General features: G+C 40.2%; 2 protein-coding genes across 4 annotated transcripts in view; one reads left to right on the top strand and one right to left on the bottom strand.

The window, feature by feature from the left end:
* Positions 1-25,807, bottom strand: part of macrod2 (mono-ADP ribosylhydrolase 2) — a 393,923-nt gene that overhangs the window by 286,030 nt on the left and 82,086 nt on the right. The window lies entirely within an intron of this gene.
* flrt3 (fibronectin leucine rich transmembrane 3) lies at positions 14,950-25,106 on the top strand. Its single transcript, XM_079248911.1, has 3 exons — positions 14,950-15,209; positions 20,395-21,072; positions 22,003-25,106. Exon 3 carries the CDS (start codon positions 22,044-22,046, stop codon positions 23,994-23,996), a length of 1,953 nt encoding a protein of 650 aa, XP_079105037.1. The 5' UTR covers positions 14,950-15,209; positions 20,395-21,072; positions 22,003-22,043; the 3' UTR covers positions 23,997-25,106.

Below are 25,807 nucleotides of genomic sequence, written 5' to 3'. Positions count from 1 at the left end.
TTCTCTGAAAATTACTGACTCCTAAACAGATTTTTAACTAAGTGATGCATCATTTGTGGTATTTTCATTCTCCTCTTTCTTTCATTGGATTACATTTTTGAGAATACACAATTTATTCAAGGTTTGTTTGGAAGTGGTGGGTGGTTTATGCTGGAAAGCACCGCTATAACAGAACTATCTGGGCTTAATAATGGAAAAACGTGTTTTCCAAATGACACTTTTGCCACATTTCCTCAAGTCAAAAAAGGTCAGAAGCCTCTAAAATGTATTTTAGCTTGTGTTTATGCTCTAATCAAGGAGCCATTGGGTCATGTGTTTAGTGTATATTTTGGGTGGTTGAGCTTACAAGAACCTCAGTGTAAAGCAGAGAGAAAATAGACTGTAGTCCAGTTTGTTTATCTGAAGTCATATCTTTATCATACAAAGGAAAGAAGCCGCTATACAATGGTTCATATTCACCCTACATCTGACTTTTGTATGCCTAGGAAGATATTTATTTGTGTCCCAAATCCTAGTAATTTGAAATCTTTCATATTAGCTGTACCCATATTGCTAGCCATGCTGTTTGTTCGAAGTACTTCTACATGGAGATGGTTCCATTTGGTTGGAAGTGATATTATGAGCCCAACAATGCCGGTGCAGTGGTAAACATATCAGCTCTTGGATAAACAGTCGATTGCATTCTGTCTGCTATTCCTTCCAGATGAAAGGAATTTGGTGGGTGTGATGAGGCACAACACATGATTTAATATGATATTGCAATCTGATACAAAGCATGTGTAGCAGTTGGGCTTGAGCATTAAACGTGCAAATCTGATATGTGAGCTACAACATGTCCTGTAAAAAGTGATTTTTTTTTTGGACACAGGGAATATTAAACTCACACAAATGTTAAAATATGAATCCTAATTGTTCTAAATGAGGGATTTATGTTGCTTGATTTCTTGTCTAACATTTGTAACAGGACAATTCAGCATTTTCTCAAAATTATCAGCAAATGTCTTAATATTTTTTCCACATTTTTATGATAATTTGAGTTAATAAAACCTCTGTAGTCTCCTGTCTGTATGTGCCATGCCCTTCTTTCCCAAATGATTGCAGTGATTACATAAATGATGCTTCAGGCTAGACTGTAACTTAGAACAAAGGCACATTTGTTTCGCCTCCAATTCAAGCATGCTATTTACAGTTTAGCTCACAGTAAAAACATCACGTTTAATGTTGGAATCCCTGACTGGTCCTTAGCAGATTTTGTGTCATGAAGCCTTCCAGCCCAACATTTCAAATGATTGCCTTTTAGGCCCAAAGGTTTAGGACGAAGGTATTTTGAAAAACTTCTTAGAGGAAGAAGGGAACGTGACTGTGCAGGTTTTGCGTGGCTTAATCTCACACTTGACAGGCAAGTGTAGAAGGACAACACGCCTGGCTGCAGCTCTAATCGTCCTGAAAGAACATCTATGTGTTGCCGTTAAATCCAATTTCTATTTTGCATTAATGCCCTCTGAGAGCCCTGATGTAAAGAACTTTACATCCACACTGGAAAATTCAGAGGAGACTACAACCAAGACAGCTCTAGCAATACTTGCTTTCCAAACACTAAGTTCTTTCCTTTTAACTTGCTATTATACCTTATATCAGACAACAGGCAGTAAATAACAAGGGAATTAACACAAAAATGCCAAAATATTGCCCCCTATAATATAGATATGTGGAGGAGGTCTGATTGCTGACTGGCCAAGAGCTGGAATGGGAAAAAGGGGGATTAGACCTATGCAGTGAGGAAAGTTCAGCTTTGTGAGCTGAGGCAAAAAGAGTTAAAGTAGTCACCCATGCTCCAACTATTCTGTGTCTTTAGAGACAAAAGGCTTAGATACTCTGATTCAATGCTCTCCAGTTATGATCACAAGCCATTACGACTGCGCTGGCCTTACACTTAAGACGGCAATTTACTGATTGCCATGAATTCCAGATGCCGACAAAATTTTGAGCCATCAATGTGATTGGTGTGGGGGTCTCAGATGAAAAGCAGAATCTGCCCCTGACCCATGCAGATGAAAAATGCATACAGTGAGATGAGGTGAGGCGGAAAATAAATGAAGGTGGCTGAGGCCACTTTGTGTGAGGAATGAAGAGATATTGCACAGCATTCCAACTGATCCAGCTGTTGCTTTAAATAAAATGTTCAGCTTAAACTCTGTCGCAGACGTACGTGCAAATCTGTAAATGACCTTCTGACCCGCACACAACTGAGGGACAATGCTTTAAGAGCGAGACTTGCTCATAGTCTCCAGTTAAGGGGGCTTCATGTCATAATGCAATGCAGGCAAAATACAGGCAAGAGCATCTTAAGCTGCTCCGCATGCACAACTGGAGGCAGGTTCAAAATGGGCTTTCTAAATAACTGGAATTTAGTTGTCAAAGGCGACAGGAAAAGCACTATTTTTTTAGATCACATTAAACTTCCAAAATTAAAGCTGCAGTACTGATAAGAAAATGTGTTTTGGGTTTAGTCGTTCTTTCTGCTGTGTTACAAAGAAACAGCTACTTTCCCAGAACAGATGTAAATGTTGCTTCCCATTTTAATGAAGACAGAACACGTACAATAAAATGCAGCCAATCCTGCATAGAAGCCTGAGGCTGAAAGCATTGTGTTGTGAATGTTAAACAAAAGCTTCAAATACAAGAAGAGAGAATTAAATTTACACCCTCTGGTAAATACCATCCAAGGTAAAGTTGAAGTTATTGATTTATGAGTATAAGTAAATGAAACGATAGTTAAATGTTAACCTGCTCAAACTCCAAGCTCAGGCCTTCACCGATTATCAATTAATTAATTAATTAGTATCAATTGTTTGATGCTTGCACAGATTTATCTTTAGATCTGAATGCACTTTTACCTCTTATCCTATTTAATATCATCAGTGTCCAAAAATAATGACCTACATATTTTTTCTCATTTTTCTAAACACACAAAAGGCCGATTTTTCTGGATAACTGGTTCCGTTCAGTTTTCTTTCCTTTTGAAAAAATTTTTTTTTTTAAAACTTACTCAGGCCACTATTTTAAGAGGGTGACAAAATGACAAGTGCACTGCTTTGTGACTGAAATTATTATCTTTGTAAATGCAAATGAAATCCATTTCAACAACAAATTACCATAAGAGGTCCCACTAATGAAGCACCAAAAGTACTGGGGTTTCTTATTTTATTTCTCCATAGCACACCGAGAAGCAGACAGTTGTGCAATACCGCTTAAATAAACAGAACACTTCATCAGAAAGGTCACAGGTGCTTATGAGAGTGTGGGTGCTGTCTGCTCTGTAGCTAAGAAAATGCTCTGAAAGGCACTGCAAATGAGAGAGGCCATATGAAGGATTGGCACTGACAGCACGGCTACATACAGCAAGACATGCATAAAGATTTCACTTACAGCTTGCAAAAGCACTTATCACCCGTCACTTTGACCGAGCATCTGCTTGCCAATCCATTTGAGTGCTAAGGGAGGTTGCTTTTTTTTCCCCCTGACTTTTTTTTCCCCGCTTCCATCTCATCAGAGATGCATTGAAATTCAATCGCTTGTATGGAGTCAATGGGTTTGAAGAGAATTACCTGAGTAGATTAGGCAGCTGGAAAGAGCCATCCTCTGATCATTCTGGCTTTTCCTTCTGTTTGTTTTCCCCACACTTTGGCTAAATAAGCAATTACAGACACATCCAGTCTCACCATGGCCACCATGAAGTCAGACACACCTGCAGAAGCACCACAAACACTGACAAACTAATGAGAAAACTTCACTCTTCTGCAATTACTTTGTGAAGTTAGGTGGAATTAAATTAGACATCGAGCATAATCAAAGTATAAAATGTGAAAGAATGTTGCAGAATAAACATGTCTCATAATAGGTAGACTACATTTCTTTTTTTTTTCTTTTTTTTTCAATAGACTACATTTCTGAACATTTTACTTCAGCTAGAAGATGTCACATAAGTCTGTCCTGTGTTTAAGTACTTTGAACAGTTTTATTGAAGTTTCAGGTAAATTATCCTTTTCAACTGGTATAGTTTTGATGAGTCTTGATGAAAGGGTGTGAGAAAAAGCTTAGGTTTATTGTTAGTTTTGGGTAAAAACAGGGGGAAATAATACATTATTATAAGCAAAATAATACATTATATAGTTGTACATCTTAGGGTTTAGGGTTTTATTTTACTTCAGACCCTGGGTGTTTAGTGTGTGCAGGTCAGTATCAGGTCTTCGTGAATCAACCCATCCTTGTCACTCCCTCTTGTCTCCAGATTATTAAACCATTAATTAATAATTAAACCAATCACTTCTCAATTCAGGTTTCAGTTGAATTGAAGGAGAAACGTCCTTGGACATAAGTCTACTAAACTTATTTGAAACAACAAACAATCTTTGTTTTCAATATGAAACAGACACTATTAGAAACACCCGAGGACCTACAGAGTACATTCTCTGTATATTTTCTGTGTCATTGTACTTATGGGAGTAGAAGTAGACATGTTTAGTATCCATTCATGTCTAAAAGGGTCCCAACTTAAGGGCCACTTATGCTTGATGCAGAAGACAGACATATAGATAAATGGACAGTTTTGACCATCTCCTACCTTTGTTAGGCTCGTAATTTGCTCCATTTTCGGTGGGCTACATTATCTATCACTTGACACACACAGAACAATACTACCAGAAATCCTGGAGGAATAGCTGACTTGTATAGCTGACATGCAACCAGCAAAAGGAACAAACCAAAGAAGAAGAAGATGCAAAAGAAGTTCAACAGAACAATATCAACAACTGTAGACATAGCAGATGGCATGGGAACGTAAAATACCCATGGAATTATAAGGGTCGCCACATGTGAAAACATTTGAAATGGACATCCCCATAAACACACATGAAGGAGCATAAATGGGCCTTTACATCAGAATTTATGGAAGCCAAACTGCCTGTAAACTCCCTCTGCTGATGTACAGAGCACTGCATGTAAAGCATCTTGGTCTTTGAGCTTCAGATATATTTCCCCAGTCCCAGCTAACTCACCCTCCGAGCGCTAACTCAGGAGAAACTAGAACAAGACTGAAAAAACCAAGTAGCATTTGGTAAAAGATGAGCTAATGGGGCGCAGGATACAAAGTGCAGCTTATGACAAATTTCCTGAAGCACAACTCAGGTGACCAAAATAGTGGAAGTGATAGCAGCCATATTTCCAAGCAAAAATCTTTCCAATTGCATCATAACTAGACCATAAACACAACTCGGTGACCATGATGACTATGACAAGGTGACCACGATATTGGTCTCAAGACAGCAATCAAAAACATAAGATATCAGGTAGTGCAGCAAATTTCTGATGTCTTTCAGCCTCAGAGAATTAATACCACCTCTCAGGGGTGCCGTGAAGCTACAGACTTTTGTTAGACCTCCTGAGATTGTAATTCTGTGCTGTGTGAGTGGGTGGTTGGGAGGTTGGGGGGTGTGATTCAGCCCTGTCACCATGGAAATGCAACCAAATGAACAAAGAAGAGAATTTATCAAATATGAATGTTTAAGAGCTACTGGTCATGTGATGTGGATGGCATGGACACCAGCCAGAGATAGAGGAACAAATATTTTCTTCTAAATTTTTACTTGATTTGGGAACTTTAAAGGTGGAGTATGTAAGATTTTCAATATTTTCTTAATAAATTAACTAATAAAATAACTACAATCAAAATTAGATAGTTTTTTTAACATGTAGGTTCCAGTCTGTCCATATTTGATGTGTTATTAAATTACAAGTTTAATTAATGACAAATGACAAAAAGCACTTTTTTTTTTTTTTTTTACTGGTAGGCAACATTTAGGAAGGGTCATTGTCATTAATTAAACCTGTAATTTAATAACACATCAAATATGGACAGACTGGAACCTACATGTTTAAAAAAAACTATCTAATTATGATTGTAGTTATTTTTTTAGTTAATTTATTTTGAAAATATTGAAAATCTTACATACTACACCTTTAAGCTGTTGCATTCACATTTGAGCTGGACAGCAAATGTGAGAAAACCTGCCTCACTATGAACCGACTTTATGAGCAGAGAACACCCACCAGACCTCATGTGGCACAAACTAAAACACTTGTATCTGCACAATCACACAACAGTCTAACACTGACAAAAAGAGACATGGAGTGGTTCAGGTAAGCTGGCGGTTGGATAAGTGAGAAGCATCAAATGCCTGTCAGCCTCGGAGGAAAAATCACACACTGAGTCTCTATAGAGAATTCTAAGTCACTGCATTCAAAGGAACCAAAGAGGGGTTCAGCAGCCTTCGTCCCAATTATAATCCAGCAGATGACTGCACATCAAACAGAATGATATCCAACTATACTCTAATACTTCTGACACATTCAGCTTCAGATCTGATGAATGATATGACTGATCCCCACCAACCCACTCAAAGATCTGGTGACAGAAAAGAACTGTGTTGCTCTGCACATGTTTAAAAATCGTGTGCTGGCACAGCAAATAACTTTGGAAGCCGCATGTTTCTAACTCTCTTACTTACCTTATGTCACGCTGATTGCCAACTCCATGTACAGCACCAGCTGAATGCTTTGAGACAGTTTTGCCATTGGATTTGATGGAAATGTGTCCAAATATTTTGACTGGTGGAGTATCAAGCTGGTCATTTAGCAAGAAAAGTAAACTTAAGCAAAAACAGAACCCTGTCATGGAATCGATTTTAACAATGGAAATACAGCTCAGTGACGGGCTGTCGAGCCTTTCCAGCTAACACAGAAATAAGAATGCTTGTGTGAGTAAACAGAGATGAAGAGGAGATGCTTTCTCTAGGGAATGCTAGATAATTCTCAATTGAGCCCATTGGCTCCCACACACACATGCATATGCACACACATACAGACACACGACACAAGAATGAATACGTTCATTTGGAGGATTCTGAACTCTAATTAAGCGAGGTGGAAGGAACACATGCAGGTGTGGATTGCACCTGGTTTTGAAAACTCTCACTTCTTCATGTTGCAGCCACAGGGGGATGTTAACATATTCTTCCTTTCTGAGACTGTGATGTGACTTTGAGCAGACACCCCGTCTTCCTCTGCTCCTCCTACAGCACTGTTGTGGAGCCAAAGCAGGCGTAAAATGCCAGGGTGAAGCCACCCAGACATAAATCCACACCAGCAGAAGACATTTGTCCATCTCAACTGGCATAAAATCCTCGCAGAGGTAGTGGGGGGAAAAAAAGTCAAATATATCAAGCAACTTTATCCTGGCAGCAACAGATATTACCCATGTCACATTATGAGCAGCTGTTATTTTTACAAGAACAGCCTTGGAAACACATAATACAGCTGCTATAGCTCGGACCTGGGGCATCACCTGTTGCTATGGAGTTAAATAAAAGTGTGTCCATGTGTCATGATGTCACTGTGTGAGTGGGATTGTGTGCATGTGTGTCCGCCTTCCTGTGAGTTAGCGAGAGAATGTGTTTTCAGTTGCTGGTGTTTGTTTGAACAGAACTGTGATGAAAGCCTAGACAAACACAAGGGAATGTCAGCAGAGGCCTTAAAGTCAATAGACAGAGCCGGGGACCCGCTTGAGAGAGGCCACGCCCTCTGCCACCGCACCGGGCTGTGTCTACACCATTCCTCTCCCCAAACGCTCACCAGCGGGACAGAGTCAGGCTCAGAACTGGGACAACTTCACCCTGAGATAGTATAGATGTGAAAGGAGAGGATGAACTATGAGACGGAGAGAGCAAGAAAGCCATTAAGAAATAATATCAGGCTGCCAGATAAGTCCACTAAGTCAGGAGTAAAGCTGGGACAAACACTGTCTCAAGACGATGCTTGGCAAATCCAAGCGAAATATATCTCTAAATACTGGTATGCTATGCTAGCAATAGAAAAAAAAAAAAAAAATTTAAAAAAAAAAAACTATCTTTCTTCCATTTTAAGTGGACTAAGTGATGCAGACAAAATATTCAAGGCAAATTTCTGCATGCTTGTTCTGAACTTTGAGACTCCATCCTCCTATTTTTGGTGCAGTAATGCACTGTGAAGGCTGTGGAAGGGCAAATGGTAAAGAAAGCCAGTGAAATATCTAGTGGAACTCAAATGAGAGCTTTTTTTACCCCTTTTTTTTTTTGTCATTGCTCATTTTTTTTTGTGTGTGGGAAGCCAGCAGAGCAAGCATGAGTCCCTGTTGACTCAATGCACTGAGATGTTTTCCCTTTTACCAGTGCTAAAGTAGGCATGAGGACTAATCCTAAGGGGTTAAACGGAGCCTTCTCTGGGGTTCCCATGTCCTGAGAGAGCTGGGGGCGGCAGCTGCTGCTTTGCTTGATCCACTTTTACCAGATATGGCTGAATTTTGTACAAATGACGCAAAGAATTTCAAGCTTAAATGCTAAAAGAATGCTTAAAATAACTCGTGTGGGATTTCCATGTTCTTAATTCAAGGTTTCCTATGACATATACTCAGGTGATTGGCATACATAAGAGAAATGGGGTTCATGATGAAATTTTTATCATCACAGTGGAGAAACTGGGTCAGTCGTACGGCCAAGTGAGAAATTGTAGACAAAATCATCAAGAGGACAAAATATTAAACCAAAAACACTCAAGAACACAAGATATAGATAATAACACAACTGAACATACTTCTGTTCACACTTTTTTTTTTTCTTTTTACAAGAATAAGAAAAGTATACAGCAAAGTATGAAGGAATGGAGAATATAATTACAGAAGGTTGTTTTATGGCAAATAATGGAGGAAATAAGAGTATTCCGCCAGAGGAAAGGACAATCTACATTTCATTCCAGCAATTCTCACATCAATACTACGACAGTCACATGACTACTAACATCTTGGAGCTCCTGCAATGTTTTTTTTTTTCTTTGGTTTTTTTTTTTTTTTCCTTTCGCTGCATATAAATTCACATCTCTGTTATTGTCTTTGTGATTGATACCGGCTATAATGACACAACTTCTGTTTACCCAACAGACCGACTCATCTCCTCTTTCCACACTTAGCTGGTTGACTTCCTCAGACTTTAACTTGTTTTTGGATCAGCTTCAAGGTGTTCTTACTGGCTTGTGAAATGTCACAGTTATGTCTTTAATATACATTTCTGAGATTAAAGGAAAAGGCAGTAATAAAAAAAAAAAGCACTGTTCTCTGGCATAGAGTTTTTATTTAAACATAAACTACATTTTTCTTTTTCTGTCAAATGTAATCATACTAAAGACTTTCAAACTGTGGAAACATGATGCGCTGATGGAAAAAAAAAACATCTTTTCTTTATGTTTTTTTGCAAAATGATACAACTGAAAAACTCTACCATGCTTTACTTTGATATATATATAATCTGTTTTTGCTGTGCAACAGTTTCCAATCCACCCTGAAGGAAGGAAAACTAATGAGATCTTTAGTTCTATAGAGATCTTTAGTTTACATGGTTGTTACCAAGAAAAATGAGTAAAGTTTGAAGCAGACATACATGTAAATTAAACAGAAACCTTCCCACACCTCATCATCACCGGAGTAATACAAACCAATTTACTTCTGGTCTTGTTGAAGGTTAACCACAGAGACACCCCAGCAACTGAGGGGAATAAAAAGCCTCTACTCCAGTTACTCCCAGTTATATAGAGAAAGTGCCATTCACAAGTCCACCACAAGCACCTTGCACTTTAGTGTTAATTGGTAGGTTGCTGCTCCAAATTGTCCTTTCATTTCAGCCAGTGGTTTTATTCCCTCTTCACCACTTTCTGTAAGGCTTCTTTAAACTCGGATCCTGGCTGGAGAGAAAATTAGACATTTGATATCCAAAATACTCAGGACGAGTTCTGAAGTGCAGGTTGCAGAAAGCCTACGTTTTTTGGGGTGGTTGGAGGTGTTACCTCGAAGCGCCTTCAAGTGACATCCAATACCAGGTAAGTAGCTCCAGTTCCTCCAATTTTCAAAATACTCTTAAGTGCACTCCATTTCCACAGTCCCAAACGTCAACATAACTCTTCATAGCTTTGACAGACAACAAAATGAGTTAATGATTATATTGAGTTAAAAAAAAAAAAAAAAGACATTTTATGAATATATAAAACTGTGGAACTGGATAGCGAAAATGTGATAATGGACACATATTTACACAATCTATAATGCTTAAAGTTTCAAGTAGAGTACTTTGAACTGTCTTGTACATTAAATAAACTTGTCTTGCCTATTTCGATGTCATTCTTTGTGTTTTCAGAGCTCAAGACATGCAGCAGTGGAAAACGTAATTTTTTTTTTGTTTTTGTTTTTTTTAAAAGTAGCAACTTCTCATGCTGATGTAGAATATAGGGAAATAGGAATAATACCGCATCGTGTTATTTCCTCTCGAGGCAGAAACAGCTGATAGTTCATGTGATCAGTCATGTGAGTGACATGTTCACTGCATCAGAACTGATACTAAATAAGACAGTTTTATCTGCCCAAATGCGCAGCTACTCTTCCAATAAATAAATAAACTTATCAAATCCGCCAGCAAGAATGAATATCATTCTGTTGAATTGAATTTTTCAGCTTTCAACACTTCCATCAACCTTTTGTACAGGTTTAAAATGAAAATCAATGAAACATGGCGAAGGTTGAGCATATACACCCACACTTTGATCACTTTGCTGGCAGTTTTGTGACAAGGTTTCCCTTTGTGAGTGTTACCTGTTCTGTTAACATGAAAGGATGTCGTTTAGGAACCATACTTCCTGTATGTTTAACAACTGACGAGGCATTACAAACCATGAGGTACTTTATGATCTATCTTATCTTGAACAGCATTGTTTCAAAAGATAACATTAGCTGCGACTTCCTCTCCTACTGACTCTAAACTCCTACTGACTCTTCAGAGAGACTACAAAACTCCTGATCTTAAAGCACTCCATTTACGCATACACTAGGGGTTATTATCAGAAAGCTGCTTGTTTATCTTTAAGGTCATGTCAGCACTTACACCATCAGGTGGAGTCTATTGTAAAGATAAACATTACAGTTTTAGTGCAGAAATGGTAAACCAGTTACAAAGCAGGAGAAAAACACTTCAATTAGCTACATTAGAGAAGTATGCTGGACTGTGAAAACACTGCATGGTAATTCTATCCTTTATCTCCTTTATTGTGCTGATTAGTGCAGTGGGGGAAGAGAGCTCTATCTAATCTGATCACAGAGCATTGTATTTGAGGTCATTAACCAATGGGAGGTCCTGAGGTTGACAAGTCAGCATCCACCCCCCATCTAGCCTCCTTTCTGGAGCTCGCTCATCCTTGAGTTCCTATGTCTCTGCAGGCAACACAACAGCAATCGCAAAAACAACCAAAGAAAACAAAAGACCAGAGGGGAAAACGGCCGATGGTGCTATTTGCATGCCTTGTCGCTCCTTTACAAACACAAGGCCCGAATGAGCACTGACCAAAGCACTGAGCTTGCCTAAGCAGCAGGATAGCTTCTTTAGTCTCTGTTGTAGTTGGTTCTTTTCTTGCTCCGGCTTCTAACTAAAGTCCCAAGAGATGAGAAGGGTCAGACTGTCCTTTAACATCTGGGATCTGCATCAGAAAGGGTTCGTACCTTACCGCATGGCGTGGCAGCAATAATGCGGCAAAGCACTTTTTCATCTATCCGGCATTTGCATTCATATGCATAAAGATTCAACAAGCTCCATCAGTCAAAGCTTTCTCCTGCCAGACATTTTGGGCAACACCATGAATCCTACATTTGCATTTGCACAGACCTAAAGAAATAAAATCCTGCATCCATCTACATTTGCCTATTCACTGATTTGTGTTTTCGCCTGTAAGGAGTCCTTCTATTCCTGTCACACAGATTACATCCCTTGCAAATCAAAAATGTGAATTCTCTTTAAAAAAAAATAAAATAAACAGTACCTATCATGCACACGTCAAACTTAAACTGCTGTGATAATAAAAAGCTGCCTTAGAGGAAGGCAAAAGCAGAGATGAAAGCCCCAGAGCAAAGATCGCTGCTGATTGCCTGTAGAGGATGAATATGCAAATAAAGCAGAAGGTAAATGAAAAACAAAGCCAAGGTTTTGGCAGCAGCCTTTTACATGTTTCCTTAATTTGGCAGTGGTTAAAAAACATTCAAAGTCTGTCAATAATGAATTCAAGTCGCAGCTCGGAAGCAGAAGTGGAGAAAATCAGTCTCCATTTTCCCCTGTGAGCCCCTGAGCAGTTTAGGTAATGTGTTTTACTTCACACAAGCTTTTCAATAAATGCAAACCTTAAGTGACAAATAAATACAACAATTATGAAAATAATACGCAGAACCTTGAGCTCTTATTGCACCAGTCTGACTGGTTCTGGCACAGAAAGCAGGGTACCACAGCCCATGAACTGCAAGCCTCATCTATTGACTGCATCATGAGTTAAAAAGTAAATCAATTATTGGTCTGAATGCATTTCATGAGAGACAAAAAAACTGGGCGTAAGTTGGTTTGATTAACATCAAGACCAAGTGCAATCTGAACAGCTGCTTTGTTGCCAGCAGACCCTGAAGGGCCTTTAGCTATCACTGGACAAAAATCAAGAAGCAAAACAAAGTAGGAAACAGTCTTTTAGTGTTGTCTAAACACAAACTGTCCAGACAGACTGGAGTGCATCCTTGGGAAAGGAGAGCACCTATCCCCTTGAACAAAAGACTAACAGGGCAACAGATTTCCCCTGGTCTTGAGATAACAGAAACCCAACACCCTCGTCCTCCAGTGGGGCTCTTTGTACGTCTAAGAGAGGGTCAATCAGCAGCCGCTGACAGATGTGTCTGCAGTCGATTTAGGAGAGGAAGCCATGTTGAGGTCAGACATGGGTTTTCTGCTCTGTCCCCATGGAAGGAAGCCAAGGATCAGGTCAGGATGTCCGAGGCTGGCCTTTTCTCACCTCGCAGTCTCTGAAGAACAACACCTGGGCTAAAACATTTACATTTCACAATACTTTTTTTTTTTTTTCCTTTTTTTTTTAAAATGCTGATTTGCCTGGAAATGAATAGCATACAGGCAGACAGTTTATACTCATCTAGGAATCCCTTTGTGTTTCAAACAAAAGTGAGAGTCACTCCAGCTGGAAAGCAAACAAATCAGAAAAAACCTCCAGTGGAGGTCTAAGTAGTTTTGGCAGATGCTCCAGGCTTAAGTGTCTGTTCAACTAGGCACTCCAGTTAAGATGGCAATCATGGTTTAAACCATGCGCTTATGTGTTGAAGCTGAATTTGGATCACAGTCTGTCCCTGGTTAAATGTGAGTATGGGATGTCAGGCTAGGTCCCCTTTTAGACCATCGCTGCTGTGTAGTCGCCACCAGACCGAGGCAATAACAATGAGTAAGACAAGAGGTCCAAATTAGCACATGAAAGGACAACAAGACAACAGGGTGAACATATTGGTGTATTAACTGAGTTTTTGTCTTGACTAAACGTTAATAGCTGAAATCTATGAACAAAATAGATGTGATATAATATTAATAAAATATCTCCATATAAAGTATCAAGTTTAGTTTTTTTTTTAAAGGGACATATTTTGGGTCATTGTAATTTACTATTTGACTTTTTTTTTTCTTTTCATTTTCTGTTATTTTACCTGTCATGTGTCACTGCAGGGCAGCTGCTCTGTCCTCACTAACAGAAGCATTAAATATTTTAGTCTACCCAGAGCAAGTGAATAAAACCGCTTTAATAAACCAACTGTTTAATGAAATTTGATGCAGACTCTCCAAGCATTCTAGGCTTAATTGTAAAATAGGCTGGAGGTAATCAACAAGAGGAAATAGTTAATAGTTCGTAAGAAAGAGAATCCACGTGGCAGCTGTACGCGTCACACAGATTTGATCCCTGCTGGCATCAACAAGGAGATGATATTCAACAACAGATGAACAGAGCTCGCTGCTCCACTCAAGCTCACTGTGCAGGGCTGTGGTGGCTTGTCAGGTAGCCAGAGGAGGGGGGAAAAAAAAAAGGGGGGGGGGGGGGGGGGGGGTGCAGGGCAAGAAAGTGTTTGCTGGGTCAGCTCTGTTGTACAACCTTTGACTATCAGGATGACTTGTGAGGATTTGGACTGTTTGAGTTTATTTAAACATGAACTGTGAGCAGGTCAACCGGGGTGACTTATGGCCATCCGGAGATTAATACATTTGTGCACATAAAGCATCCAAGTTCACAGCCGCAAACACAGACCCACATATCTGCAATTAGCACAACTCTAAAATCTTGTCATAAATTATTCTGGTTCACTGTGACAACATCATCCAATATTCATTAACTGTCAAATTTAAAAAGCATGTCTGGTATGTGCTTCACACAAAGAAAAAAAATCCATGTTTTAAGAGCATTTTAGATGTCATTTTTATTATAGTTGAAGAAAACAACTCGGAAGTGTAACATCTGATTTCTTTCACTTTGTCAAAAAACATATTTACAGTGAAGATAAAACACACTCAACACACATTCCAGAAAATGTTTGACACAAAGACCCTTCATGCAAAAAAAAAAAAAGCTCTGACATATGATCCTCAAACATCTGAAAGAAATATGCAGTCATACTTTAACAGAGTCTAAATATTCCCTAAATAAAACACCATGTGGAGCCAACATTTCCACCATTTCTTCCTCGTCCTATTTGCTCATGTTAAGTGTACAGGCTAACAAGGATGTGGCTTTTTTCTTTCCTCCACTCCCTCTAGCGCACTCAGTCAGCAATGCATCCTCCATCTCCAGCACGGAGCAGGGCAGAGGGCGAGGAAGGGAGAGAGAGAGAAAGAGAGAGAGAGAGAGGCCCCTCCTTCAGATGACATCAGTGCTCTATTGAAGCAGGGCTAGAGGCACACACAACTCCACATTTGTACTGAGATCCACCCTAGCACCCATGTCCTCGCACAGCCCGCTGATTGTGTGTGTGTGTGTGTGAGGGGGGAACCAGTAAACACAGCAGTGCTTCTCCAGATAAACTCCTAAAAGCTTCATCATTGTGAGCGAGGGGACTTTCCCCCCCTCTCTTTTTTTGTTTTTTTTATTTTTTTTTTTTATCTTTTATTGGATCAACATTTAATTCTTCCTAGCCTGGATGGGATTATTATTTTCCGACTTTGAGCCTAAATTTGTGAGGATACCTGTTACTTTCCTTTTTTATTTTTGGGTTGATTAGAGAGGTAAGTGTGGCTTTTGCTGGTACAGTCCTGTTGGGAGTGTTTCCTTTTCGTCTCTCTCTCTCTTTTTTTTTTTTTTTTCCTTTTTGGATTTCCTCTCTGGGAAAGGGAATTGAGAGTAACACGGAGTCCTCATGAGTTGTGTCAATCTAAATAGTTGATTCCTTTTTTTATTATTTATCTAGTAGTCGACCCAAACGGAATAATATTGAGTCTCTATAAAGTGACAAAGCCAATAGTCACCAAGAATCGTGAGCGCACTTTTTTTTCCCTTCCAAAACAACCAAACGCTGCTCTTCTGTGGGCAGCGCACATCCTCCTCATCAGCTCGGCGGATAACATGCTGCTTCTACCCTCAACTGCATCACTTTTAATTCAGTGTGTCCAACACAAGACCGCGAAGTCCCCCCTCCCCAGTTCTGGTTTTCTGCCGTGCTAAATTTCCTCTTGATCCCATTCATGCTTCTCTACAAAGAGATGCTTCTGAACATGTGAGCGCCACTCAGGCATCAGCAGGGACGACTGCAATCACTCCACTATTCACAGCTCGTTTCAGCCTTTCACAGTTTTAAAGCAAAAAGAGTACGCGAACTGATGAGTGATGAATATGCAAACTTGGAAGGATTAGGGCGGCTGTCTGGAGTAGCCTCGGTGTCGCAGCCCGAGCAGACACCCCGGTGTGCGGCTGAAATTGCGGCGCAGATCCCGCGGAGTTGGACGTGAAGGAAGAGGGGGGGTAGTGGGGCTGCAGACTCCGCTAAATGCGCGTCCAGCGTCGCCGTCTGGACCGCTCTGATCTGTTGCAATCCACATCCTTACTCCAGTTATATGTCAGGATGAGAAGAGAGTTTGGTTGTTTCTCCCACCTCGGGCTGGCAGTCAGATGCAAAACATTGAACTCAAGTTTCACGACCAGCAGCCCTTCTTTAAGCCGCGTACTGTAACGTTATACTAACGCTGCTCCTACACAAATACCCGGCAGCCCGCCTGTGTGCAGTTTGCAGCTCGGTTATATTAATAAGCACTCAAGAAATAAACGCGGTGCGCATGAAAAACAATCCAGCGAGCTCATATTGCCGACTGAGAGCAGATTCTTTGCTATACTGTCAGGATCTGATGCTAATGAATGCTCCTCTTCCTTCATATAAAGTGATATGTATCCAATTAGACCAATACAATAAAACGGAATCCCTATTGGCAACACCAGGGCAGGAACAGTTGCTAATCCAATTTAACACAGCCTTTTATCTTCATGAGAAGATAAAGGTCATCCTGGCTTTAAATAATGGATCATAGGCTATATATAAATTGCAGCCTGATTTCAGGACACAAACAATGGGGTATGCTTTTTAACTGAATTTGTCAAGCAGTCTAATTGTGGCTTATTGCTAATCAGTGTACAGAAAATAAGGCCTGTTAAACATGGCAGACATGAGGACAGGCCCAGTTCTTCACTGATAACTGCCTGAGGCAAAAGTCTCCAGTCAGTTGTTTTCTGAGGGAATTCACATGGAAGATTAACAGCTAACCAGGTCACTAAAGATACAATCTAAGACTAAAAAATTTAAAGCATTAAAAAGATGAGTGGGTCAGAAGGGAAAAATATATTTTTAAATTTCTTACTGTACTCAAAGGGGGGTTATTTTAGTTCTTTTCATAGTTTAGTTATCCACTAAGATGTGTTTTTTTTAACCATCTATCCCAAGTTTTGTGACACTATTTAATTTTTCTGCACTCAAAGTTAAAATATAAGCCTGGTTCCCAAATGTTAACACTGTGGAGTTGACTTAAAACAGCGGATGTGCCACAAGGGAGGTTAACAAATCCCTTTATTTTAGGTAGGTGTCTGGCCTGCCTTGAGATAGGCTTCTGCAGCTTAACATAAGCATTCATGTCTTGGTGTTTGCTTGTCACAGAGAGACACACTCACACATACATTTTATCTTGCAGTGCCTACCACCCCCATGTGGGGGGAAAACAATTGCAGCTGCTACAGATCTCTCCTTTCAGGCTGTTACAAAAGAGAGACCCCCGTCTGTCCCAGGCCTATATGCTCTTAATGGGCCAGCAAAAGTATCATCTGTTCAGTCCATCTAAAGACAGCACCAGGAGGTCACATACCAAATCGGTGAAATTCAAAGATTTTCTCCCTTTTTTTCCCCCCCTTTGGCTGAAACATGTTCTGTGTCCCTGTGAATTCAGATGTGACCATGAATGTTCCATTGTGTCTCGGCAGCACAGTAGGCCTCTGCCAGGTGTCTTGACACACGACTTACGTTAAGTGTTAATCAGTCACAGGAACAAGGTTTTAGAGCGCATAAAAGTCGTCAAAAGCTCCATACCAAACAGAAATTCACTAAGGAGGAAAGATTTAAAATCAAGAAAGACAGCGTTTTGCCTTCATGTCAGGTTAGCCCCGCTTGTTTTCATGATCATACAATCTTAAATAATGTATTTTAATTAGATAATTAATGTAAAACCTATTAACTTGACAATTGTTGATGTACATGCATATTTCTGGATCCATAATCTACATGAAACACAACCAACAATGTAGTTGTGTACAATCAATCATAATTCCAAATTATATTGAGAATTTGAGTGAGTATTAACACCACATACAAACAGCACTGATTTCCCAACGGAGAACTCTACTGTGGTTTAAAATTAATTTCAGGGCTCATGAATAATTTAACCGTCTGCCATTACTACATCTACAGCTCTTTCCTCCCTAAATGCAGACCATGTATTATTATTCTGCATTTTACTGAACTACAAGTCATTATAATCTGCAGTACTTTTGACAGGCATGAAATTGTTTCTGTTTGAGTTTTCTTTCCTAAAGCCTGTCTTGCGCAGTCTATGACTAGGGGGCACAAAGTCTTGGGCTCTGTTATTGCAGACTAATGTGCATTTATGCGTGTTCAGCTCACAATGGCTATCAGTGTCCAGCTTTGTATGAGCCTCCTACGCTGTCCACTGAAAGGTATCTGGCTATAAACACACACACACACACACACACACACACACACACACACACATTTTTCCCCCCCTCTTACAGGATGCTCAATTTGACTTTGCCAGTTCAGATTAAATGAAGCAAAATCCACTCTGACTGCCAGAGAAATCCCCAGTCCTGCCTGCGGAGCTTATTAGACCGATAGAGAAAGACATCCATCACTAAAATATTTAACTTTGCATCTATTGCTTTCAAAATGATTGTGTTCACATTAACATGTGGATACATAATGTGGCAGGGTTTATTTTATTAGTAAACACAATAAACAAAAATATATTTTAAAAAAAGCTTAGCTAATGTGCTGTGTAAACTAAAGGAATTATTAAATCGCTGGTTTTTTTTTTATTTTTATTCAAGCCCTCTGTGAGGTTACACGGTCCACATGCTTTCCTTGTAGCAAACAATGGAGAAGGGCCACTCTCCTGAAACCCGATGAGTGTGGAAAAAAAAAAGTGGGGGTAAAAAAAATACATCAAGCCTTAATTTGTCCCTTTAAAAATAAACGCAAGATCCTATGTTCAAGCAGACTGATAAATTACACACAATAGAGTGGAACATAACACAATAAGACCTCTGCTGCAATACGTTATTAGATGAAAGCCCTTCGCCCCGTTGACTGGGCAACGACTCAGATGATGTTATCTAAACTAACAGTGTCGTAGTTGGAAAGAAGAAAGGCAAGTAGCCTGAAATGGTGTGCCACATCACACGTGGATGTGCTTCTGTGGAGAATGAACCTGTGACACAACACCAAAAGTCCATTATTCCAAGTGCAGATAGCTGTTACTGGGTTGCTTGAGAAAACAGAAATAGATCTCTCTCTCTCTCTCTCTCTCTCTCTCTCTTGCTCTTTTTAATGCAATATGAACATTTCAGGGAATCATACCAAGACAATACATTTGGCATTATTTAGAGGATGGAAGACTGTATGTGAAAAGAAATAACTAAGTGCCACATTAAAAGTTAATTCCAATAGACAGACGGACTGCCCACAGCCCTCCATCATCCCAGGATTTTCTAAAACTCCATTACAGTATTTAATCTTTTTTCTTTCTCAGACTCCTTTATTCCACAAGTTAGTCGTGGTCGCATCTGGTGCCTTTTTCCCCCAGACTCTAATCTACTACTAATGTAATACTGGACTGAGGGCCAGTGTTTAGATGGAACAGAAGGGGGGGGGGGGGGGGGGGGGGGGCATTATTATGAGACAGCATCTCAGGAGTTGTAATCAAGTTACAAGCCTCTCAATTCCCTAATCTTCTCCTTGTCATGGGTTACAACTGTTTAACGGCTAGGCCTCTTGTTCTTAATTTGCCTTTAAATGTTTTACAGCACACAGTGGCAGCCAACAGGTCACATGGTTTGTTACAAAGAAGGATGCAAAGCTACTGTGTTGTAAAAGGAAACGTAACATTTTCTTTGGCAAAGGAATTTCTGGTTTTGCAAGTAGAAACAGTATTCATAGAGTGTAAAAGGGAGACATGGCTGGGAAAAAGGGACTGCACAGTAGCTGGAGTAACAGGGATGGTTGCGACAACCATTCTGTTCTTCATCCTATATTCTAACAGGCTTCAATAGTCACGGTTGCCTTTTGAGTTTGAGTAATTCACTAAGCTTTGCTTGGATCACTTTTCTTCTCATGTAAAGAATCAGAACGAGTCTTGTTTTCTAACTAGCAAAGACAGGCAAAGACAGACAACCCCAGCCCCCCCCCCCCCTTCCAAATCACAGGAATAGTTTTGTTGTAAAATACCCAAAGCTCTGCTATGCGCTGATCTCAAGCGAGAAAGGCATCAGAGCTCCACCCATAGCTATTGTGGCGTTTCGGGTCTTGATCACAGTTGTCTTTTGTATGCACAGACATTCTTTCGTCTATCACCATAGAAAAGCAATGTGGTCGTTGGTCTAGCTGTGAAAGGTCACCCGGCTAAAACATGGCAAAGAGGAAACTGTATTTATAGTTACAAAATCACAATGTAAGGCAGGTCAAAGATCTAACGCGTTCAGTGTAAGATTACCCTCAAGACTAATTTTAAACTTAAGGCGTCATGTAAAAAAAACTTTAACTCCAATGAATAATAATCATGCTAAAAGTAATGCTAAAAAAGAAATACTGATTAACACTGCAACAGGGGAGTCTAAATATGTTATTTTCTGGTTGTTTTTCAGAGCACCGCCCCAGGTGTAAGGAGGGCACAGAATGCATGAGAGCCTGGGCCGTAAAGGATAAGCAACTCGCTCTGTATTGCCTTGTACAGAAGAGGAGAGCACTGGCCGTCTGCTTTGGGAAAAGGAGCTAGAGCCCTGGATTATTGTGTATACAGGATTCCGGGTTACCTGAAGACGTGGACGACACAAGTGAACAGACCTGGATTGAAGCCGTGGCAGAGGGGATTGGCATGGCTCAGACCGGCTTTGTGTCAACTCATCATGCTTGCCAGGCCTGATGGCAGAAAGGAGTCTTTCCTAAAGCTCACACTGACCAACGCACGGATCACTATACGACAAGAAATCTAATTTTGCTGTTATGGCTGCTGAGCCTAATAACTGCACCAGCCATTAGGATTTTTAATATTACTTGAGAGTGCATGCTTTTTAGTTAGTGTGGATGGTTTTTGTGCAGGCTTATCTGCCATGGTAAAGGCATTGAAAACATGAGCCTTTGACAACACAGAGGAGGTCATCGTCCACACAAGGATCAGCTCAGCAAATACTGACCAGGTCAGGATATCACAAGAAACCCCTTGGACAAACTTTTCCTTTCAGAGAGGATAAGAGCAAATTGAAGAGGAAATCTTGATTGGATTTTCGGTGCCTGGAAAGGATTTACCACCTCAGCTAAACCAGGTATGATAATTACAGATAACTTTTCATCTTTCCTCACAATCACTAACCATTTTAAAAGACGTTCAGGAAGAAATGTGATATAAGTACTGCATGATTAGGACCTGAAAGCAGTATTACATTAAATGCAAAAGCTTTGCTAATATAATTTTCACTGCTTTCTGCTGTATATTTAGAAACTGTCTAAAAAATATTTGAAAAATGAATATCTTGCAATTTAATAAGTCTTATCAATGTTCAATTTTATAATTCAAGATAAAAATTTAAAAAACATCCTTGATCTTTACTAGTGTGCTAAACTTATTCTGAAAACCCTTTGCTGTGTATTTCTTCTTAATATTCGGAGAGACTGGATAAGCCCCAGTCATGGGATGACAGGAAAAATTTGCAATGTTGTAGCAGGCTTTAAGGTATGCCAGTTTTATAGTGGTTCATCTCAAGACTTTGCTCAACTTTGTAGTTTGTAGCAATGAAAGACCTTCAAGTAAGAAATGTGTGCAACAACTTGGTAACTTTTTACTCTTCATAAAAACCCGGACCCAGAAGTTAAAACAGTGTTTCAATTCGTAGTCTTTACAGTGGAGCAGTCTCTAATCTGTAGAAAAGAAAAGAAAAGCCAAAAAGTGTTCCACTTTTAATTCATATTGTTGTGTTTTGTTTTGTTTTTTTAAATTACTAAATCCTTGGGAATCTATAGTCCAGTGAATCTACAGTTTGCTCTGACGTTATGGTAAAACCATTAGATATTTTCCCCCTCCGGTAGTCCTTGTGATCAATTCATATCAGTCCAGCAAAGCAAATAAAAAAAAGTTTTTCTTTCATTAGTTATTTAATCAAGAAAAGTGCTGCAGGCAGCTTTTACAACCACCAGATGGAATTTGGCTCCCTCTTAAAGGTTTTGTGCATTAATCTACACTTTTGTCTTTTCTGCAGGACTTTTTCAGTGTTAAGACTGCCAGAAACACACCGCCAAGATGGTGCGTCCCTGCAAGTCCTTTGTCCTCTTCCTCATCAGGATTGGGCTGCTGCTAGGTCTTCCCAACCCCTTGGTCACCTCTGCTTCATGTCCCTCAGCCTGCCGCTGTGATGGGACTTTCATATACTGTAATGACCGTGCCCTGACTTCCATTCCTATTGGAATCCCCAAGGACGCTACTGTGCTCTTTCTGCAAAACAATCGCATCAAGAGTTCAGGAATTCCTACAGAGCTTCGTAGACTCACTAATGTGGAGAAGATCTACCTTTACTGCAACAACCTGGATGAGTTTCCAACTAATCTTCCCCTTGGGCTAAAAGAGCTCCACCTGCAGGAGAACAACATTCGAATGATTACCCATGCTTCTTTAGCTCAGATTCCCTACATTGAGGAACTGCATCTGGATGATAACTCTGTGTCAGCTGTCAGCATAGAGGAGGGGGCCTTCAGGGACAGCAATCACCTCCGACTGCTTTTTCTCTCCAGAAATCACCTAAGCACCATTCCCTCTGGCCTGCCCATGAGCATCGAGGAGCTACGCTTTGATGACAACCGCATATCCTCCATCTCAGAGCAATCACTGCAAGATCTCATCAACCTGAAACGATTAATCCTGGATGGTAACCTGCTCAACAACCGTGGGATTGGGGAGATGGCTTTCATCAACCTGATCAACCTCACAGAGCTCTCACTGGTGAGGAACTCCTTGACATCCCCGCCAGCCAACTTGCCAGGCACCAGTTTGGAGAAACTGCAGCTACAAGATAATCACATTAATCGGGTCCCACCTGGGGCCTTTGCCTTCCTTAGGCAGCTGTATCGCCTGGACCTGTCTGGTAACAACCTGAGCAGTCTCCCACAGGGTGTATTTGAAGATCTGGACAATCTCACTCAGCTCCTGCTACGCAACAACCCCTGGCAATGCACTTGCAGCATGAAATGGGTGCGTGACTGGCTGAGGTCGCTACCATCTAAGGTGAATGTACGTGGCTTCATGTGCCAGGGTCCTGATAAGGTCAAAGGCATGGCAATTAAAGATCTAACGACAGACATGTTTGACTGCTCAGACTCAGACTTCTTTTCCACATACGAGACAAGCACAGTCTCCAACACTTTACGCCCTTCGCAGTCCCAGTGGCCCTCATTTGTCACTAGACGGCCTGTGGTAAAAGGGCCTGACATCAGTAAGAATTACCACAGCACTACCACCTCTTCAGGCAGAAAGATCATCACCATCAGTGTGAAGTCAAGTAGTGCAGATGCAATACACATATCATGGAGGGTGTCACAACCCATGACTGCCCTACGGCTCAGCTGGTTAAAGCTGGGACACAGCCCTGCCTTTGGCTCCATCACTGAAACCATAGTGCAGGGAGAGAAGACCGAATATCTGCTCACCGCACTGGAACCAGACTCTGCCTACAGAATATGCATGGTTCCCATGGAGACCAGCAACAGTTATCTGTCAGACGAGACCCCTGTTTGCATCGAGACAGAGACTGGCTCTCACAAATCATACAACCCAACTACAACTTTAAACAGAGAGCAGGAGAAAGAGCCTTACAAAAATTCCAGTCTGCCTTTGGCTGCTATCATAGGAGGAGCTGTGGCCCTTTTGGCAATAATTATGTTGGCACTGGTGTGCTGGTATGTTCACAGGAATGGCTCGCTTTTTTCTAGGAACTGCACCTATAACAAAGGTCGTCGGAGAAAGGATGACTATGCTGAGGCTGGCACTAAAAAGGACAACTCCATCCTAGAAATAAGAGAAACTTCTTTTCAAATGATACCTATAAATCACCTGCCTGTGTCCAAGGAGGAGTTTGTGATACACACAATTTTCCCATCCAATGGCTTGAGTTTATACAAAAGTCCACATACGGAGAACAGTATTAACAACAGGAGCTACAGAGACAGTGGAATACCAGATTCTGATCATTCCCATTCATGATATTGCACACGGACATTCATGATGAGTGTGTGACTGAAGCAGAGTGGCAAGACTTTTACAAAACACTGGATCTATAAGACTAAGGAAGCAATGTTCTGTACATTTGCCATATAATTTATATTTAAGGACATTTTATGAAGATGGAGAACGTTCCAGTTGCAGGCCGTCACTGAACCATCAGTGGGTAACTAACTGCAATTCTATATTTTAGAGATTTGTAGTAATTTGTACTGTATTTCCTTTGCTTAAGGTTATCGACCAACAAAAGAAACTCTGTGTTCTATTAAGATATGATGACTTGTCAACTGTGAAAGTGGGTTTTCATTGCTGTGTTGAACAATCAGACTTTAGAAAACCTTGTAGTATAAGCACAGGTCATTCTTTTAACTTTGTGGCTGTTAGAAAAACAAAAAAGGCAAAAAAATGACAAGGCAGTAAAAACTAAGGCACAGATGACAAAACAAATTCACAAAGCAGGCATGACGCCCTAACAGAAGGAGCAGTCAGTAGCCATCTCCACATGCTATGGACCAAGAATTATACTCTAGCATTCACCTGATGTGGCGGTTTGAATGACTGAAAATGAGGTGCCATGACTTCTATTTCTGCTTTCTACAATACGTTATGTTGTTCCATTTGCAAGAAGACAAAACATAAAGCAGGGTTTCAATGTTTCTGATAGAATTGTAGGTCACAGCACAGGGCAGATGAAGCACATCAACCTTAAGGAGCTCTCTGTTTTTCAAAACAAGTAGACAGGTCAGGCTGACACAGAAGACCCCCCACTAACTATTTGTACAAGCCAGCAAGGGCCAAATAACAATGGCAAGATCTCTTTAGTAACGTGTACCATACGTCATTCTGCTCATTAGGCCAAAAAAAAAAAGACTAGAAACGTGCTGGCTTTCATCTGAATTACCACAGTGTCAGCATCCCTTGTTATGAGTATTATTTTCTGTTATTTTCCAAACGGACACTTATGTTGCCACAATTTGAAGTTAACTGTTCTTTACAATTAAAAACCAAAGTGCATTGTATGCCCTTTGGCCAGTCTTGTATGTGCCTTGATCCAATGCTTATTGTATTTAGCTTTTTAAGAAACCAGTGACTTTTTTTCATACACACTTGAATATGAACAATATTGGTCATATTACAGAATAAAAAAAGTGGACAAAACACAACTTTGATCTGTCTTACCTTGGGTACAACAAAATATTTTATTCTGTATTTAATAATCTAGGATATATATATATATATATATATATATATATATATATATTATATATATATATATATATATATATATATATATATGTGTGTGTGTGTGTGTGTGTGTGTGTGTGTGTGTTTTGGTGGAGTGCTTTACAAAAAAGGAAGCTAAAGAAAATCAACATCAATCACATAAATCTCAAAATAATCAGTGAGCACAAATTCTGATCGTGCTTTAAGATGAAAAACAGAACCTACTCCATGTTTAACCTTCACAACAATATGAATTCTGAGGCCTCATAGGCATATTTTTCTTCTACAACAGGGAACTCTTTAAAAGTAACTCAGATATCATTTTTGAAACATAGTTTCCACTCCATGGGCAATGTGCGGAGCAACATCTGCTCGAGGCTGCTGTTGTTCTTTTATGCTGTGAAGTCATGTGTAACTTATACGATTGGCCAGAGAGAGAAATATCACGGTGGAGTAGAAACTGGGTGGTAGAGATGCTGCACTCTAGGATTTGATGAACTTCCCAGGAGCCGTAGGCAACAGAAACCCAGTGAGCCACCATATGGAGGTGGTACAGGCAGACCCTGCAG

The sequence above is a fragment of the Telmatherina bonti genome, assembly GCF_933228915.1.
Source record: "Telmatherina bonti genome assembly, chromosome: 11".
Lineage (NCBI taxonomy): Eukaryota > Metazoa > Chordata > Actinopteri > Atheriniformes > Telmatherinidae > Telmatherina > Telmatherina bonti.
The sequence above is the reverse complement of the archived record's forward strand: the minus strand, read 5'-3'. Positions and strand labels throughout refer to the sequence as shown.